The 19,945-nt window shown below is 44.9% G+C and overlaps 2 protein-coding genes across 4 annotated transcripts in view; one reads left to right on the forward strand and one right to left on the reverse strand.

Annotated features, from left to right (window-relative positions):
* The window catches only part of tmem68 (transmembrane protein 68), a 151,093-nt gene extending 133,123 nt beyond the window's left edge, over positions 1-17,970 (reverse strand). Inside the window, exons 1-2 of one of the 3 annotated variants that reach the window (XM_056292927.1) lie at positions 17,857-17,863; positions 16,643-16,722 (exon numbers count right to left, since the gene is read on the reverse strand). In XM_056292927.1, the coding sequence (XP_056148902.1) occupies positions 16,643-16,684 (42 nt within the window). In that variant the 5' untranslated portion in view covers positions 16,685-16,722; positions 17,857-17,863. Of the gene's footprint in view, positions 1-16,642; positions 16,723-17,856 lie in introns of all 3 variants that reach the window. The other 2 variants (XM_056292926.1, XM_056292925.1) reach the window with 2 other exon arrangements.
* A 23-nt stretch (positions 17,971-17,993) lies between these two features.
* LOC130123852 (trimethylguanosine synthase-like) overlaps positions 17,994-19,945 on the forward strand; it is a 37,474-nt gene continuing 35,522 nt past the window's right edge. Inside the window, exons 1-2 of the mRNA XM_056293159.1 lie at positions 17,994-18,320; positions 18,500-18,567. Of these exons, the coding sequence (XP_056149134.1) occupies positions 18,208-18,320; positions 18,500-18,567 (181 nt within the window). The 5' untranslated portion in view covers positions 17,994-18,207. The remainder of the gene's footprint in view (positions 18,321-18,499; positions 18,568-19,945) is intronic.

Genomic DNA, 19,945 nt, shown 5'->3' on the forward strand with positions numbered 1-19,945 from the left:
GACGTTTCACAGAAGGACAATGCGTCGGTTGTTGTGGCTGAAGGCAAATGTATCGATAATCTGGTGGACATCCAAGGCTCTTGCTCTCCTAATATTCATGGCCAAAAGTCAAAGGTTACTGGTACAAGCATCCCCGCTGGTGCTCCTCAAGTATGTCTTCAAGCGCCGGAGACAGGAGAAAGTTCGCTCACAGGATGCAGATGTAACGGGAAGTGTCAAGGATATACATGTGAGTTTGTACAGTTCAATAAACGCGTCCTTGTATGGTGCCATCAGTGACAAAAATTCCAAAGTGGTATTAACAGTGTGTCCTTGCTGGGATGTCCTTTTGAGTAGACGTCGGAGTTGGTGTAACTCAGCATTTAAATTATCTTCGGTGATGTCCTACTTCTTTGCCATTGGCAATATGCACTGCTTATCTAAGAAAGATTTGTGTTTTGGGTTGAGGGCTGAGACCCCTGTCAGCACATGACCCGCATCTGTGGAGAAGCGTCTCTCAATTCATTGACCAGCCTGTCAATTACCGGATGAAAAAGCTGTGTGCGCAGGTCATCTGATGAATGTGTGTGGTGTATGGGATTCTGGGCCTCAACCACATAGTCCCGTAAATGGCTGGATTGCTGCCGATCCCCTCTCCTTGGTGGTGGTAGTCTCTGCTGTGCTATGCCAGCCTTAACACACAGCTCTTTAGCACGCTCTTGTATGTTGCTCCATGACTCTTCTGACCATTTTTCCAAAAACATTGCAATGACTGACTGAACCAGATCATTTGCAGACGAGATATCCAGGTTGGGTGACTGTAACTGGTCCGAGGACAACTTGCTCACCCTGAATACATCCTCAAGTAAAGTGAGGTTTAAAACGAACTGTTCATCAATAAGCCCTTGCACAGCCATAGCCTCTGTCTTACTTTTCGCGTTTGTCTGGCCTATGATGTCCTGGACAGTAGCCTGGATGGCTGGGAGCGATTTTTTAATTGCACACAATGCAGTGCATTAGCAGGCCCAGCGTGTATCGGATAGTTTTTCAACTCAACATGCTACTCTGATGGTTGCAGTTCTTTCTGATTTTTCAAGAATATGTCATGGACCACCGAGCCAGAAAAGAAATTGTAAAATAGTTGCACTGTCTCAAAAAAGTCAGCTGCAGGTTGCACGTTACTCACACAATCAACCAGAACCAAATTTAACCGTTGCGAGTGGCAGTGGACATATAGAGCTTGTGGCACCTCTTTCCTGAACTGCTCTTGTACCCCGTTATTACATCCCGACATCACTGCAGCTCCATCATAGCATTGGCCGATGCAGTTACTTACGTCAATGTAGCATTGGATAAGTGTCACTTTAATACTTTTCAACAGAGTCGGCATCCAATCCATCAGCTGGCATAAAGTGTAAAAACTCCTCAAGCACAGTTTCGTTGTGCAGATAGCGGACCACCACTGGGATTTGCTCTTTCTTACTAATGTCCATGCTCCCATCGACCATTATGGCAAAATGCCCAGCTTCCTTTATCTCATCACTGATTTGTTTCCTCACCATGGCAGCCATAATACTAAACATTTCGTTTTGTACCTCATGGTGGGTGTATTTTGCGTTTGATAGGTTGTCAGATCTTTTTTAGAAATTGTTTTGTTAAACATAGCGATAATATCGAGGAGCTAGAGAAAGTTTCCTCTGTTAGCCGCCTGACCGTCCTCTCTGTGGCCTCACTGAGCCATCTCCTGCCACGCTGTATATCGCAGGCTCTCCGCCACCGCCTTCATATACTCCCGCTTTTCTTGAACCAGCTTTGAATGTCCCTTATCAAGCATTTTCTCAATTTTCGAACCATACTGCTTTCTCTGCTTAAACTCACACCATGCTTCCATGGAAAACTTATGTGCATCACTTACGTTGTGGGCTTTGAAAGATGCTTGCATTTTACGCCAATTCTGGAACCCAAACATTACATTACATTACATTACAGTCATTTAGCTGGCGCTTTTATCCAAAGCGACTTACAATAAGTGCATTTAACGTAGGAAATCAGGAGAACTACTAGTCATCAGAGGTCATAAGTGCATCTAAACAAGCATCTAAGAGCAAAACCAGTGCTAAAGTAAAAGTGCAAGAATGAGATTTAAAAAAAAAAAATTTAATGAGTGAATACAATAAGTGCTAAGAACAAGTAACAGGGTAGTAGTTCTTGAAGAGGTGAGTTTTCAACCTGCACCGAAAGATGGGCAGCGACTCCGCTGTCCTGACATCAGTGGGGAGTTCATTCCACCACTGTGGGGCCAGGACAGAAAAGAGCCGTGACCGGGTTAATCGGCAGCAAGGGCCTCTGAGCGATGGGGCAACCAGACGTCTTGAGGCAGCAGAGCGAAGTGGTCGGGCGGGGGTGTAGGGCTTGACCATGGCCTGGAGATAGGAAAGAGCTGTTCCGTTCACTGCCCTGTAAGCTAGCACCAGAGTCTTAAACTGGATGCGAGCAGCTACTGGGAGCCAGTGTAGGGACATGAGAAGCGGAGTTGTGTGGGAGAACTTAGGGTGGTTGAACACCAGACGAGCTGCAGCTTTCTGAACAAGCTCCAGAGGTATGATGGCCGACGCCGGGGCGCCAACAAGGAGGGAGTTGCCGTAGTCCAGCCGGGAGATGACCAGAGCCTGGATGAGCAGCTGTGCCATCTCGTCAGTGAGGAATGGGCGAATCCTCCTGACGTTATAGAGGAGAAATCTGCAGGAGCGAGCAACCGATGCAACGTTTTCGGCAAACGACAGTTGATCGTCCAGGATCACACCCAGATTCCTCACAGATTCCTCAGAAACACAGTAAAAGCTTCCTCTGAACGAAATTCATAACTGCCCGCAGGGGCAAAATGTCTGCATGAGAAACAGAAGGCTGCATCCTTAATCACTGAACATTCCAGCCAGCTATATTACTCATACCATACGTGATTAAAGCTCCTTTTCTGTGTACCAAAGGTCGTTGCTGGGTACTTGCACACAGGGCGTCGCGGTCCTTCCACTCGATTTTCGCTAAGATCCTCCGGTCCACAAACCTTACTTGAGGCTGAGCTGCTACCAAGGTTAACAGCAGAAGAGTTAGTATTAGCATTAGCAACACTTTCACTGGCAATAGCCAGCTCCCCTATGGGACCAGCACTTGCTGCTGAACACTCTTCATCTGATTCCGAGGTGTTGTCTGTTGCCATATCCTCAGTATTTAGCGGTGGAATGTCGGTATCTTCCACACTGCTTACTAGTACTGGTTCTTCCGAACTATGAGCACGCTTAATTGGGATCACGTTGGGATAACGTTCCATTTTGCTGGCAAGGGCAAAAAAGACTACTAGCAAACAGCACTGAGCGTGAGCAGGAAGTTAATTATTTCAAGGGGAAAAACACAGGTGACGTCAGACCTACGTGCATTTCCTACATTTCGTAATGTCATTAAATAAATGTTGGTCATTTTCGGAGAAAAATTAGATAAAAAGTGAAAAAGGATAAACAGCCTTACAAATGTATTTAGATTGGTAACTTTTTATTTGATTTCATGGGGGTGCTATGCCACCACCAGGGGGAGCTGAAGCACCGGCAAGCCCCTCCTTAGCGCCGCGCCTGCCAGTGGCCATGAACTAAACATGGCCATTGGTTAAAATGGCCATGAAGCAAACACAGTCATTGTTGTTTTTGAGTGATCAAAACACACAAAGCAACAAAGGAACAATAGTATGAGTGGATAGTTTTATCTTTGTTTATGTATTTTGACTAATGCTAAGTTTATCAATGTCATTAATACCACCAAGGTAGATATGTAAGCAGGTTAGTAATCCAACTGCTGGGCGTCCGGGTGGCGTGGCGGTCTATTCTGTTGCCTACCAACACGGGGACCGCCGGTTCGAATCCCTGTGTTACCTCCGGCTTGGTCGGGCATCCCTACAGATATAACTGGCCGTGTCTGCAGGTGGAAAGCAGGATGTGGGGATGTATTCTGGTCGCTGCACTAGCGCCTCCTCTAGTTGGCCAGTGCGCCTGTTCAGGGGGGAGGGGGAACTGGGGGGAATAGCGTGACCCTCCCACGCGCCATGTCCCCCTGGTGAAATTCCTCACTGTCAGCTGAAAAGAAGAGGCTGGTGACTCCACATATATCGGAGGAGGCATGTGGTAGTCTGAAGCCCTCCCCGCCGAGTTTTCCCATCAAAAGCTGGCTGAATTTAAGAGAAGCCACGAAAAACTAAAGAAAGCGACATCGAAAGAGACCGATCGACACCGTATGCTGTGTCGCTACTCGTGGCTAAATTTTAAAAAAAGCCTTTACCACAGCCGAAGAGCTCATCTTTCCTGCTGCTGTCATTCTCGCAGAAACAGTGATCGATAAGAAAGCAGCTGATGTCCTGAAGAAAGTGCCGTTGTCAAATAATACTGTGTGCCATCTGATCGACGACATGGGAACTGACATTATTGACCAAGTGGTGGAGGAATTGAAAGAGTCGGGTACGTTCGCTTTGCAGTTGGATGAATCAGCAGATGTCAGTGGGGAAGCGCAGCTGATGCGTTTGTGCATCACAAATACACTTTGGAGATGAACGAGCACGTTCTGTTTTGCTAGAAACTCACGGGGAGAACTACCGGACAGCACGTTTTTAACGTTACTGGCCATTTGTTCTCTCAACACAAGCTGGACTGGAAGTCCTGCTCTCATGTGGGCACGGACGGCGCTGCGGCGATGAGCGGCAGAGTGAAGGTTTAATGGCCTACATCAAATGGTAAACCCTCATGTTACATGGATGCACCGCATGATTCACCAAGAAGCATCAGCTAGCAAGAGAATGATCCAGAGTTACACCACGTTTTGAATGATGCCGTAAAAGTGATCAACTTCATACAGTCCAGGCCTTTGAATGATAGACTGTTTCAGTCACTTTGTCAAGATGGTGGGTCAGAACATGAGCAGCTACTGCTTCACACCCATGTCCGGTGGTTATCCCGAGGGAAGTCGTCACAGCGGCTGTTCGAGCTACGCAATGAAGTGAGGGAATTTCTGTCGGGAGCACACGCACCCCTTGTGGCTATGTTCGACGACGCTGACTGGGTAGCTCGGCTGGGATACCTCTCCGATATTTTCAGCAAACTCAACCAGCTGAAGCTCTCTTCAAGGTAAAGACACACGTTCTTAGCTTGTACGACAAAATATGTGGATTCATGGAGAAGATCAAGCTCTGGCAGAGCAAATGTGAAGATGGGGACACAAGTTGTTTCCTGCAGCTGGACACATACATTGCTACTGGTAAATGTGACAGAGCTACAATTGTGAAAACAGTACACACACATCTATCCAAGCTCTGGTGTGTTGTGCAGAAGGAGTATCCTGAATTGGGGAAACATGCCCTGAATGAACTGTTGCCCTTTGATCCACATACCTGTGTGAGGTGACGTTCTCCACCATGACCAACATCAGAACTAAACACAGGAAGAGGCTCAACGTGGAGAACAACCTGGTCACAGCTGTTGCAACAATCTCCCCCAGACACACAAAACTGATGAGTGAGAAACAGGCTCAAGTGTCCCATTGAGTGTCACATTAATTGGTGAGTTTGAGCCTTACTTTTTTTTTAAAGTCTATAAAGATTGGCTATTATAAGTAATATGAGTAGTTATGATTGAATATGATTAAATTGTCACATTAATCGGGGAGATTGAGTCTTTTTTTTCAAAAAGGTATAATTAAATTAATGATATATAGACTAAATAAAATACTGTATATGTATATATAAATTATATACATTAATGATATATCCTGGTCATCACCGCACTTGATTGCATAGTAGGGGTACTTTAGGTTGGCTTGAAACGTTTTGGGGGTACAGTACTCAAAAAAATGTTGGGAACCACTGGCTTATGCTACATAATAGTAGTCAAGATACTAGCTTTTGGCTGCCCTAATGCTCTTAATGACTGATTAATACTGGTATTTTTTTTTCTTAACAGGTTTGATGAACTAGAGAGCTTATTCTACCTCCTTCAGAGAGGAGACATGAGTGCCCTTTGCTGTAATCCAGTGCTTCAAGTGCAGTGTATTCTTTAACGATTCAATAGGTTTTAAAAGCCACGGATGATATAGAGAACATCCCAGTTATATTTGGCAGCATTTATTTTACTTACATAGAGGTTGATTTTTTTTCCCATACCCATCACCTGGAAAAGAATGGGTTCAACCAATTACAACACATGGCAAAATGGTGGGTCATCTCATTGTTTACATCTCCCAGCAGCCGACACTTTTTAATAAAGTCGACAAAGGGCACAGAGACAAAAGAAAATTATAAAAACTGGCTCGCTGACATCCCGACATACTGCCTGAAGTGGCCATGGTACAGTTGGAGTTCTTGTATCTTACAGTGGAACTCCCCCTTTTTGGTTCCTCCCCTCCAAAATGGGATGCACCCAAATTGCCATTAGATGGTGCTGAGTCCATCTTGTCATTTTTTTACTCTGGTATGAAACTTTCAGGCTGAAGCGCTCTAAATTTTCAGCTTGTCAGATGTGACATGAAAATCTCATCTTAAAATGTTTCACGTTTTCCTCTCATTTTTAGGCAAGACGCTTGAGGTAAAATGGTCTTTAAACACAATTCTCTACTTTTCAATATTTTTTTTTACATTGGAGTAACTGCAAATCGTAAGCAGCATTCCTTTACAATTACTAAATGCTCGTATTTTTAAAAATTGGGCTCCCTACCTTTGTTAAAATATGCACTTGAGTCAAAAGTGTGGAAGGACACAAGGCCTTCTATGACCAGAAAGCATCCCATGACAAACTCCAGGTGGGGGACAAGGTGTGGTGCTACATCTTTGTCCAGCTCAGGCCAACCAGGGTACTGGAAGACTTGCTCACAAGTTTCTTCCACACTGGGCAGGGCCATAGGTGATCACAGACAAACGCTCCCCCGTTGTGTATCAAATCAAGGCTATCAAAGGTCAGAAAGAGCCAGCCATCAAGTTCAAGTACGTTATTTGTCACATGCACAGAAATACAAAGTAAAACATGCAGTGAAATGAAGTTGGGTACTCCGTCTGTCACTATGTGAAAAAAGACATAGGCCTAGATAAAAGACAAGTCAAAATAAACAATAAATAAAAAAAACCTATCTGTCTCAAGTATGTGAAAGGTCGTATATGTTGAGAGTTCTTATGGCCTGTGGATAGAAGCTTCTCTTTAGTCTCTCTGTTTTGGTCCTAAGACTACAGAGGTGTCTGCCAGACCCCAATAGCCTGAACAGTCCGTTGTTAGGGTGAGAAGTGTCGCTCATGATCTTCTTGGCTCTCGTCCTCACCCTTCTGGTGTAAGTGTCCTGCAGGATGGGGAGGGATGTTCTGGTGGTGCGTTCAGCTGAACGTATCACTCTGCAGGTCAACTCGGTCACGGGCAGAAGAGTTCCATACCAGGCAGTAATGCAACCTGTTAGGATGCTCTCCACAGCCAAGGAATAGAATGTCTTCATGATAGAGGGTGATACCTTGAATTTCCTCAGCCGTCAGAGGAAATAGAGTCTCCGTCTGGACTACTTTAGAGTGTGCTGTTTGTGAAGAGTCCAGGTGAGGTCCTCAGCGATGTGTACGCCAAGGTATTTAAAGCTGGAGACCCTCTCCACAGGTTCCCCGTTGATCTTTAGTGGGTAGTATCATTTCCCCTGCTATCTCCTGAAGTCCACCACCATTTCTTTGGTCTTGCTGACGTTCAAGGTCAGGTTGTTGGACGGGCACCACTGTGCCAGGTCACCTACTTGATTCAGAAAAAGCCTGTTCGTTGTTTTTGGAAATCAGGCCCTTTTACTACTGTGTTGTCTGCAAATTTGATGATGGAGGTGGAACTGTCTGTGGCTTTGCAGTCATGTGTACAGATGTTGTACAGCAAAGGGTTAAGCACATAACCCTGAGGAGCACCTGTGAACGCTGAACTGTAGTCAAGAACAGCATACATACATAATTCCCTCTCCCCCCCATCCCCGTGGGTTAAGGTGGTGTGTAAGAGGTTGGAGATGACATCGTCTCTGCACTAGTTGTTTTTATAGGCAAACTGGAGGGGGTCGAATAAGCTGGGCAGGGATGAGCAGATGAAATCTTTCACCAACCTCTCAAAGCACTTCATCACTACTGACGTCAGGGCCACTGGTCGGTAGTCATTCAGGCATGATGGACTGTTGTTCTTTGGCACAGGGACAATAATGGACCGCTTAAAGCATGAGGGAACAACGGCTTGGGCCAGGGATATGTTAAAGATGTATGTAAACACTGGAGCTAGCTAGTTAGCGCAGGATTTTAAGACCCGGCCAGGGATCTCGTCAGGCCCTGCAGCTTTATTGCCATTTACCCCCCTAAGGACCCTCCTCACATCGCTCTCAGTGACAGTGAATGGGGGTTCCCCGCTGTCTACTGTGGCCATTTGGCTGTTGTTGGTGCCGTTAGCCTCGTAGCGTGCGCAAAACACGTTCAGTTTGTCAGCTAGGGAGGGATCCACACTCATAGCCGAGCAAGGCTTGTTTTTAAAATCTGTAATGACCCATAGTCCATTCCACACGCAAGTGGAGTCACCTTCATTAAAGTCGGCTTCCACTTTGTCCTTATAGCGCCGCTTAGCCTCTTTGACTGTCTTCCGCAGGCCGTAAGATGCTGCTTTATAATCAGTCGTGTCACCAGAAATCAGCCCTGCATTGTAGGTGGTGGTGCGGGCTGTTAACGCCGATCGAACTGCTCTATCGACCCATGGTTTCTGGTTCGGGAAGATCTTTATCTTGACAGTCGGAATGATAGCATTTGTTAGCATAGGGATGTAACTCACTGCTACTTCCGTAAACTCACCGACGTTAGCCGAGGTCATGCGGAACATCCCCCAATCAGCGTTCTCAAGAGCATCCTGCAACATGGCTTCCGAATGGTCAGCCCAACGCTTCACCTCTTTTGTCACCGGGGATTCCCTTAGGATTTTTTGCTTGTATTTTGGTAGGAGGAGGATGGGTCCATCACAACCAGCTCAAACCACATAAAACCCCCATGGGTCTTGTCAGGGATGCCAAAGACCCAGTCAGGTCATAAGCAATGGAAAAACACCTAAGCACCCAGAAGTGCCAAATGTTTGTGGTTGAATAAATATAACAGTTATCACTTTGAATCGTCATCGAGTAACTGGAGCATTGCCGGTTTGATCCTTAGCGCCTCCTGGCAAAAATGTCACGGTGTGCCTGAGTAAGACACCTAAACCCTAACTGTGCCCGACGAGCTGGTTGTTACCTTGCATGGCTGATGCCGCCATTGGAATATGAGTGTGTGGTTGAATGTGAGGTATTAAATAATAGTAAAATGCTGTAAGTGGCTACTGGAGCTAGAAAAGAGTGGTATAAAAATAGCAGTACATTTACCATTTACTAGGTCTAAAAATAACATTTTCTCATCTCTTATACAATTCTACTAGTAATTATATACTACCTGTTCTGACTGAGAAATTTAAAGGTTTGTTGTATTCAGTCTATTCTAGGACTATGTTAGTCAGCTACTCCGCACTCTTTGCGGTGCCTATGTAACATCTAGTGGTGAGACTGGGTATTGCATTTTGTGTCTGTGTGTGTCAGTGTAAACGACGGTGTCGGTAGTTGTTGTTTGGAATGAACGAGTTCAGTTCCCACATGTTTCAAGCAGAGAAAGACAGTTGTTCTGTAAGCGTCGGATCCTTGGAGCGATACGTTTGTAAGTGTTTTTTCTTGTTACATGAAAATATCATAATTAACACTTACGTGAGTATGTATTTAATATTTATAAACATGTAATTTCATGTTACCGTAGCTCATTATTTTACCTCGTGTAGCCTATGCTAGTTAGCTATCTGCGTGTGAATGTTTGCGGGCTAGTTTGTGTGCATATGAAATAGGTAATGTGAAAAAACAGAAAGGACTATTTAGGTACTTAGTAATTGTATTCTTTATTTGTGTTTCTTTAGTTTTACGGGGGTAAAAGGGGGGAAACGAATGTATGGAGTAAAGTCTTCAATAAACTTCCATCTGAAGAAGATGTCAAGCTCGAGCTACATTCATTCTCTCATTCGCTATCTGCCTACACCTTGTTAGGACACAATTGCTAGGGCAGAATAGTAAAAGGACGTTAACACAGTGGGGGAAGTCAACAGAACAGCTTTGCATCACATCAGTCAGTGCCTGAGTCACAGCGACAACATGGATTCTCACAAGGAAGAAAAGAAAACAGAACAAACATTGTAAACTTGATCATCTGCCAGCTCTTCGTCAGTCAAGTCACGTGCATCATCAGCTAGGAGTGTTGCGAATAAAGCGAGGGCCAAAGCGGAAGCATTCAAAGTAAAGATCGCCTATGCAGACAGGGAGGCAACCATTTTGAGGGAGAAAGCGCGCATTGAGGAACAACAGCTGAGAACACTTGTGGAACCAGCACGCCGTAGAGCAGAAGTGGCAGCAGGTCTCCATGTATTGCAGTTGGAAAGGGGGGCAGCAGCAGCATCCAGAGAGGCAGAGGTCTACAAAGCCGCAGCAGACTTGGAAGAGGAACGGTGTCATGATTTTGGGGATGAAGAGAGCTCAACGCACCAGGGAGTATGTGCAGAACCACACTCCGGTCCAATCGCTCAGCATTCATTTCCTGAATCACAGCATGCATAGAGCGAAGTCCCCCTCTTCAAACCATCACTCAGCAGCCTCCTCAAGCTCACCCTCACAATGTCAGCTACACACAGCATGCTGGAATGGACTGTGTGGGCCAACAGAACAATGCAGCACAAATGCAGCTTGCTCCAGTCCCTCCTTCTCGCACCTTGTTAGTGGGCTACACGGACACGCCACCCCAGATGCTTGATTTCGTCACTTATTTGATAAGGAGAGAGATGGTGAGTTCCAGGCTGACCCAATTTTATGACCGTCTAGAGAATCATTGGGCATGGAAAACATCATTCCAGGGCTTCACGCATGACCTCAACCTGATGCCGCGAGAGGAACTCGACCTACTCGTCAAATGGCTCGGCCCAGAGTCATCCACCCAGGCTAAACGAATCAGGTCAGTCCATGTAACCAGCCCTGAAAAAGGAGTCAAAATAATATGGCAGCGACTAGAGGAATGCTACGGGTGCCCTGAGGTCATCGAACATGCTCTGCTGAAAAGGCTTGAAGATTTCCCATGCATCACCAACAAAGAACCTCGCCAGCTGAGAGAGCTGGGCGACCTGCTACTGGAATTGGAGTCTGCAAAGTGGAGTGGTCTTACACCTGGGCTTGCACATCTCGTTACCGCACGGGGTGTTAACCCCATAGATGAAAAACTCCCCTACAACCTGCAGGAAAGATGGGTAACACATGGCTCCAGATACAAAGAAGACCTTAAGGTAGCCTTTCCACCTTTCAGCTTTTTTGTACAGTTCATCTGCAACCAAGCAAAAACCAGAAACGACCCGAGTTTTGCATTCTCCTCATCAAACTGTTCAAACAGCGAGAAGCCAGACAGAGCAGCTAAATTCAACAACAAGCCGTCTGTCTTCGTTAAGACAACTGAGGTGTCCGCCACAGCCCTGAGCTCCCTGAACAACCAGCCTGAGAAGAAAAGAAGCCAGATAAACATTGTCCCATCCATAACAAGCCCCACCCCCTTTTTAAGTGTCGTGCCTTTAGGAACAAGCACCTAGAAGACCCGAAAGCTTATCTCAAAGAAAACTCCATCTTTTCCCAGTGCTGTGCTTCCACTAGGCATGTTGGGAAGGACTGCAGAGTGTCAAATGCAAAGAATGTGACAGCGAAAAGCAAATTTCCGCACTCCATCCTGGTCCCGCCCCCTGGTCAGCCGAAGAGACCAAATGTGAACCAGAGCAAAACAGAGAAAAAGAATGACGTTCTCCTTGATGTAACCTCCAAATGCACTGACATATGTAGTGACAATAGATCATGCTCTAAAACCAGATCATGCTCTAAAATCTGTCTGGTGAAAGTTTACCCCTCAAACCAACATGACAAGCTGAAACGTGTCCATGCAGTGCTGGACGACCACAGCAATAGATCGTTGGCTAAGTCACAGTTCTAAGATCTGTTCGGCGTTGAAGGTAACTCCTCTCCCTACACTCTGAGGACATGCTCTGGCATAGTTGAGACAGCGGGGAGAAAAGCAAGCAACTTCACTGTGGAGTCACTCAATGGAGAAACCATAGTTGGAGCTCCCATCCCTCATAGAATGCAACACAATGCCAGATGACAAAGAGGAAATTCCCACACCAGAGATAACACAGCACTTCCCTCACCTCGCTCCAGTGGCTGGTAAGATCCCGCCTCCAGATCCGAGTGCTCAGATCCTTCTACTCCTGGGGAGAGATGTCTTAAGTGCGTACAAGGTATGTGAGCAGCATAATGGCCCCCACAACACACCATATGCACAGCGCTTGGAATGGGGTTGGGTAATCGTAGCAGAGATCTGCCTAGATAGAGCTCATTGGCCTGCTTGATGTCAATGTCTACAAAAGAAACATACTCCCAAATGGCAGCCTCATTCTTCACACCATTCTCTAAGAGCATCCATGTGAAAGAGTGAGTGAGTTCCCATCCTCTTCAGTACTTACCTGCCTTGCTGTGTCACCGCAACTATCTTTGCTTTCTGTGGCACAGACAACGGCCCTGAAGAGGAGATCATTGATTACAGGATGACTGTACATGTCTTTGGAAACAGTCCGTCGCCAGCTAACGCCATATATGGATTGCGACGCACAGCAGAGCATGCTGAGGCAGAACATGGCACAGACGCAGCACAAATTCTTTAATTTGTGCTGCACAACTTTTATGTTGATGATGGCGTCACATCTGTTCCCAGCGAGGAGGAAGCTGTTGACCTCCTGAAATGCACACAGGAAATGTTGGCGGAGGTGAACCTGAAACTCCACAAGATGGCCTCCAACAGCACCACAGTCATGGAGGCATTTCCACCAGAGGACAGAGCAAGGGAGCTCAAAGACTTGGATTTGAGTGCTGATCCGCTGCCTCTTCAGCGCAGTCTCAGCATAAGCTGGAACCTTAAAAATTACTGTTTCACATTCAAAGTGTCAAGAGATGTCACACCATTCACACGAAGAGGAACACTTTCCACTGTCAATAGCCTGTACGACCCCTTGGGATTTGTCTATCCTATCTATCACTATGCATGGAAAGGCTCTTGTGAGATAATTCTCATCAATGCAACAAGGGCCCAATGGGAAGCATGGACTACATCTCTTGCTGACCTTGAACACCTACACAGCCCAAGCCCACATGTTCCAGTCTTTCACTCACAGCCTCATTCTAGGGAGCTGTGCATCTTTTCAGACGTGTCTGTTCTGGCCATAGCTGCTGTGGCATATCTGCAAGTCATAGACTCAGACGGACAGTGTCATGTGGGGTTTGTGATGAGCAGTTCGAAGCTGACTCCATTTCCTGCTCACACTATCCCACGTCTGGAGCTGTGCGCCTCATTGTTCACTGTTGAGCTAATGGAGCTCATAAACAAAGAGTTAGACACAGATCTGCATGTCAAGTTCTACACAGACAGCCGTGTAGAACTTGGCTACATTCACAACACCACAAGGAGATGTCACATGTATATGGCCACAGGGTTACACACATAAGGAAACCCCCCACACCGAGCCAGTGGTGTTATGTCCGAACTGACCTGAACCCAGCCGACCATGCCAAGCAGTGACAACAGAGTTTGTAAGGTCACGGTGAAGACTGCCAAGCAAGGAACTGTGAAAGAGTACCTCAGACCTATTAATGACTGAGTTGTGCTTCTATCTAATGATAATAATTGATAAAGAAATTATAATGATATAGTTGCATAATAGTAATTACGCCAGACGGGGAGTTTTCTGACAGAAATTTAAAGGTTTGTTGTATTCAGTCTATTCTAGGCCTATGTTAGTCAGCTACTCCACATTCTTTGCGTGCCTATGTAACACCTAGTGGTTAGACTGGGTATTTAATTTTGTGTCAGTGTAAACGACGATGTCGGTAGCTGTTGTTTGGAATGAACGAGTTCAGTTCCCACGCATTTCAAGCAGAGAAAGACAGTTGTTCTATAAGTGTCAGATCCTTGGAGCGGTACGTCCGTGAGTGTTGTTGTTTTTTCTTGTTATATGGAAATATAATAATTAACACTTACGTGAGTATGTACTATGTAATAGTTATAAGCATGTAATTTCATGTTACCGTAGCTCATTATTTTACCTCGTGTAGCCTATGCTAGTTAGCTATTGGCGCGTGAATGTGTGCGGGCTGGTTTGTGTGCATATGACATAGGTAATGTGAAAAGACAGAAAATACTATTTGGGTACTTAGTAATTGTATTCTTTATTTGTTTTTCTTTAGTTTTACGGGGGTAAAAAAGGGAAAAACGAATGTATGGAGTAAAGTCTTCAATAAACTTCCATCTGAAGAAGATGTCAAGCTCGAGCTACATTCATTCTCTCGTTCGTTATCTGCCTACACCTTGTTAGGGCACAACTGCTAGGGCAGAATACTACCCATTAGGAACTATTTAGTTGCTAGTCTACTAATTACTAGCAAATGTCCCATGGTTACTAGTTGCTTTTGAATAAGGCCTAGTGGTTTTTGACACCATCAACTTTGTCCTGGGAAAGGCAATTTTGACTAGTCAAATCTGAAATTTTTATATCAACCAAATTCCCCTCAGGGATGAATAAACCAGTCTGATTCTGATTCTGAACATCTTCTTGTGACTAGTCATATTAATTCACTAGTGTTAAACACGTAGGTCAAGTAAAAACTATATTTTGATATCTTTATTTTGAATAGAAACCACATTTCATTAAAAAGCTGCTTTTCAATACTGAGTAACAACTAGTAACAATGTAATTGTGAAGTGAAACTTAGAATAGCAACTATTCAGTGATGAATAATTACTAGCAACTAATATACAATGACTAATACAATTGGATTAACTAGTGCTATTTTAGTAAATAGGTACTAGTAGATAATGAAAAGTGTATATCTAACGTGATGCCTAACAAGGTTCAAGTAGCAGCTTCTTATTTTTCTAGTGAGAATAGTGACTAGTGCCTTTCGATTAGGTGCTAGTAACAAATAACTAGAGTTTATTGAATTGTTAATAGTAGAGAAAAGTAACTAGCCATAATCAAATTATTAGTTAGTGTTTATTGGCTGAACTGGCTAGCGGACCACACCTACAAACGTAAATGTCCCTGACTGAGTGACCACATTAGCGTGACTGAGTGATCATGTTTAGCGTAACTGACTGAGTGATGATATTTAGTGTGACTGACTGAGTGATCAGATTAGTGACTGACTGAGTAATCAGTCTTACACGTTTGGGCCGCTGGATAAGGTGACCAACAACATCACTTAAGTTACATGATTGGTCGGCTGAGAGCCCAGAGGCATGATGGGAGAAGGGTCTTTCTGCGGAGTGCAAAACAGGGCGGAACTTGTCGTAGGATTCCCATCACTTGCCCTAACCTTAACCCATCCATCCATTATCTTAACCGCTTATCCTGCTCTCAGGGTCGTGGGGATGCTGGAGCCTATTCCAGCAGTCATTGAGCGGCAGGTGGGGAGACACCCTGGACAGGCCCCCAGCCCATCACAGGGCCAACACACACACACACACACACACACCCATTAATACCTAGGGACAATTTAGTACGGCCAATACACCTGTCTTACATGTCTTTGGACTTTGGGAGGAAACTGGCGCAGACACGGGGAGAACATGCAAACTCCACACAGAGGACGACCCAGGATGACCCACCAAGGTTGGACTACCCCAGGGCTCGAACCCAGGACCTTCTTGCTATGAGGCGACCACGCTAACCACTGCGCCACTAACCTTAAACTCCCAAACTTAATCTCAGCATGGTGGTGGTGGTGGTGAGGGAGGGTTCTTGTACTTGGGGGTGTTTCTTGAACTGGCAAGTAGGCGTTTCTTGTACCGATGTGGGTGTGTTGAACTTTGGGGGCATGTCTCGTACATTACGCCCCTGTCTTGCAGTCCGCAGACAGACACTGTTGCATGTGGGAGAGTCTAAATAACAATCACTCTGAAAAAAACACTCACTGGCGATTCACAAAAGGATTGTGCGGCTAAACCTGCACAAATCAGACAAACAAGAACCATGTAATTCTCAATGCACCCACAAAGGGGGAAACAAAAGTCCAATTCACAAACATCAGCGCGTCTCGCCACACACAGAGTGAGGATGATTAGCATCTTCAAAGAGTTGGTGGTAACTGAAGCGCATTTCTAAGTGGGGTCACGTCCAGACTTCCCGGTGACCATGGCAGCAGTGACGGTAACCAGGTGACCTCATCGTCATGCCAGGTGTGGTCGTGAGTGGGTATTTCGCAGGAGAAAATCACGTTTTGATATACTTGAGACCGAAATTATTCGCAGATACAGGTTGCCATCTTTTATGTCATCAAGTATACTTGATGACATAAAGACTGACACTGAACCTACCGACTGTAATCTTGGCGCAAAGCCAACACATGGATAATTGCAGTCAAACGCAAAACAAGGGCCAAGTCTACTCAGCTGCAAAACTTCATCGGCGTGTTTACGCTGTAATATCATTGGCACAATATGTTTTGGGAGTCGGACCTTGAGACGGGGCAGATAGCGGTCGCAAGTGATGCAGTTCATGGCGCTATCAGCAGCTGCAGTCCACTCTGTGAGTTCGCCTGTCAATACAGAGTGAGTCTTAGAAATACGAGACATCAGCAGATAGAAACAGATGAAACATGTAGGATAGGTTTACTGACATTTAAGTTACGTTCTCTTTCAAATCAAACATCCCAAGATTAGAGTGGAAAGTATTGTTCTTACAACTGCACTTATAGCAGGTCTTTTACTCGAACGTAGCTAAACCATGTCATGTGATATGCTACGTCAGTGCACTTTAACAACACACATTACAGGGACAACTACAGAGGAACATTTAATATCCAGGAATTCCCAGTAGGACACGACCACTGACTATCCCTGCAACACACATTTAATATCCAGGAATTCCCAGTAGGACACGACCACTGACTATCCCTGCAACACACATTTAATATCCAGGAATTCACAGTAGGACACGACCACTGACTATCCCTGCAACACACATTTAATATCCAGGAATTCACAGTAGGACACGACCAGTGACTATCCCTGCAACACACTGGCCAACATGTCCAACACCGAGCATACATGGTGCAGCCATACAACACAGGCTTGTTCTAATAGCGCGAATATTTATTTTTAGTAACTTTACCGCGACTTTAGCGACTAGTGACAACCAGAACAGTAAGCAAAATTTAAAAAAAAGTACTAGTGTCCAATGTTTAGAGAGCAGTAAATGAAAACGAACTAATGATTAGACGGCCTGTCAGACAGCCAGACCCTGACGGACCTCTTCTGGCGGGGCTGACTGCGAAGAGGTGCAGTTTGCACCTTCGGTATAAACTCCCGTTTTGAATAGGATTATTTACACGTTTTAAAAGGCCATAGACGAGGCCCATTACATGGGTCACAATTAACCAAAAATAGGTGTATTGCCTCATTCATAATCGCTCTGTGCAGAAAGCTAACAACACAACAGCACAACACAACATGCACTCCTACGACTTAAAGCCCCTCAAGATCTGGTTTGATTGCAAGTTGCAGCTAACAAAACGTTGACGATCAATAGCTATCACAAACTACGAGACTCAAACATCGATCTATACAAAAAATCTTAAAGCATTGCAGCATCTATTATTCTATACCCAGACACGAATTAATGACATTTGGCAGCATATTTGTACGCAAAATATATTCAAGACATCACCTACCTCTTTCGTAAGCGATGGCTTCCATCGACCAAAGACTAGCTGAAAAGAAGGAAGTGGTTCCCTGTTCTGCCCGGGATGTTTTGGGTGTTACACAGCCCGGAAAATATAATTCCCATCAAGTCTGTGTGGTAGCGAGGCGTGCGGGTTGGTATCGGCTCTGATGTGACGTGTTTGCGCTGGTTTGGTGAGGCGCGATGCTAAAACTACAATAGAGACTTCGTCGTTATAGTTGTGTTGTGTATCGTTATAGTTGTGTTGCGTTTCGTTATAGTGGTATTGTCCCTTTGCCCCTGCCTCGAAGCAGCTGCTGTAGTTGTGCGTCTTAGAACCGAGTCACTGACTAATACCGACATGATGATCACCAAACACAAGTGGGACATGGTTGCAGATATATTTTTTAGCCAAAGGCATAATTTATGTGATGATGCGAGGATCCATTGCCTGTGTTCCAGAGCCTTTGTGCAGTAAGTCATGTTCACCCCCCTGTCTTTAACTGAAGCATGCGGAGTGTTTTTAACCCTGTTAACCACCATGCATGTCTTTGTTAATGTCATTAAAATCGGATTAGTTCAAACTGCATTTTCTCTACATCGATCTCTGTACTCCCTTAACCCCCACAATTTTATCCGCCTCTGTTTTATAGAGACTTTGAGTTCTACCGGTCCAACAAGAGATGCCTCACCTCTGACCTCGCCGACAGGGGGGCCAAAGGTAAATTGAAACGGAGATGCAACGCAGAGGAGCAGGTCGTAACGGAGATAAAATGTCCATGATGCATTAATTGACATTCTCGATTTCCTCTAACACTAAGGATAAGCAGTTTGGATAATGGATGGATGGACTGTACAATACAGCTGACTCGAGTTCATCATCTAAGCTAAATTAAATATGTTCTTAATTTTACTGGTTTAAAAATGAATTTACTTCATCTGTCATGAAGAAGTCGCAGGTGCATTCCTTCTGTTTGAGTCACCTGTTCCTGTAAATTGTTTTAATATTGCAGTCTGACGACTTTTGTTCACACTGACCTGGTTTGGTCGTGCTTCTGTACAGGTTATTGACTCCGGCTCTTTTTCACACACGAGCCCTACACTTAACCTTGATGGAAGGTATAATCAGCATGTCTGAATGAGGTTTAAATATTATATATATATGTTTTGTCTGTTACTCAGATACTCCACTACCATTCTGCTTCCGATTAAAACAACAAACCAGTGGCGGCTGGTGCTAAAAAATTTTTGGGGGAGGGCGCAATTTACCTTAGCACAGCACACCTGACAGCTGCTTTAATGTCCACACAGTCACAGTTATTAAGAAGGACAATGAAGCCTATAGATTTTATCAGGGTTCATAGACAGTGGATGATTCACAGTTGAGACGAGGCATCATGGTGGATGTGAACATGATTGACAGCCACGAGAATTGTCCAGTCACATTAGATTAAAAAAAACCATTAAAACAGAACCAATTCGCTGCCAATAAAAGTGTGTGTGTCTGGGGCACTGCGCTCGATGGAAAATCTGAAGAAACCAATCAGACAGCAGCCTTAGGTCACCTGCTTGCCACAAGTTTAAGCGGTTGCATAAGGTATCATATGGCCGGTGCCCCTCACCCAGGAAGTATATTTATTCAGACAGAAATTAACCAAGTACCATTTCGAACCAATGTTTAATGGTTGCTGATAGGCGCTCACAGACTGAAAAACACTTTTATTTTGTAATGATTTGCATTATACAACTAAATTATATGTGACATGTTTAAGTAGATATTCATCTCTTGATATTTGAAGGGAGTGGTGCCACAGTGCCCTGTACTGTGGCGCCATCACATGCCTATCTGCTCTTTGCAAAAACGTCAGTCGCCATTGCAACAAACCAAAGCTGTGCATTGGTGGTGCCAGCGGATTTTTATTGGGGGTGCTCAGTCAGAAATTCACTATTAATTGGGGTGCTACGGAACTGTTCATATATCAGTATAGGCACGCACGACCAAACGTAACCACACGTCTGAAGAGTGGCTAATACACACACTGAACAATCCAAAAGTATGTCAGAATTAGACTCGAGCTCAAAACAGTGCGCGCACAGAC

The sequence above is a fragment of the Lampris incognitus genome, chromosome 14 (genome assembly GCF_029633865.1).
Source record: "Lampris incognitus isolate fLamInc1 chromosome 14, fLamInc1.hap2, whole genome shotgun sequence".
Taxonomy (NCBI): Eukaryota; Metazoa; Chordata; class Actinopteri; order Lampriformes; family Lampridae; genus Lampris; species Lampris incognitus.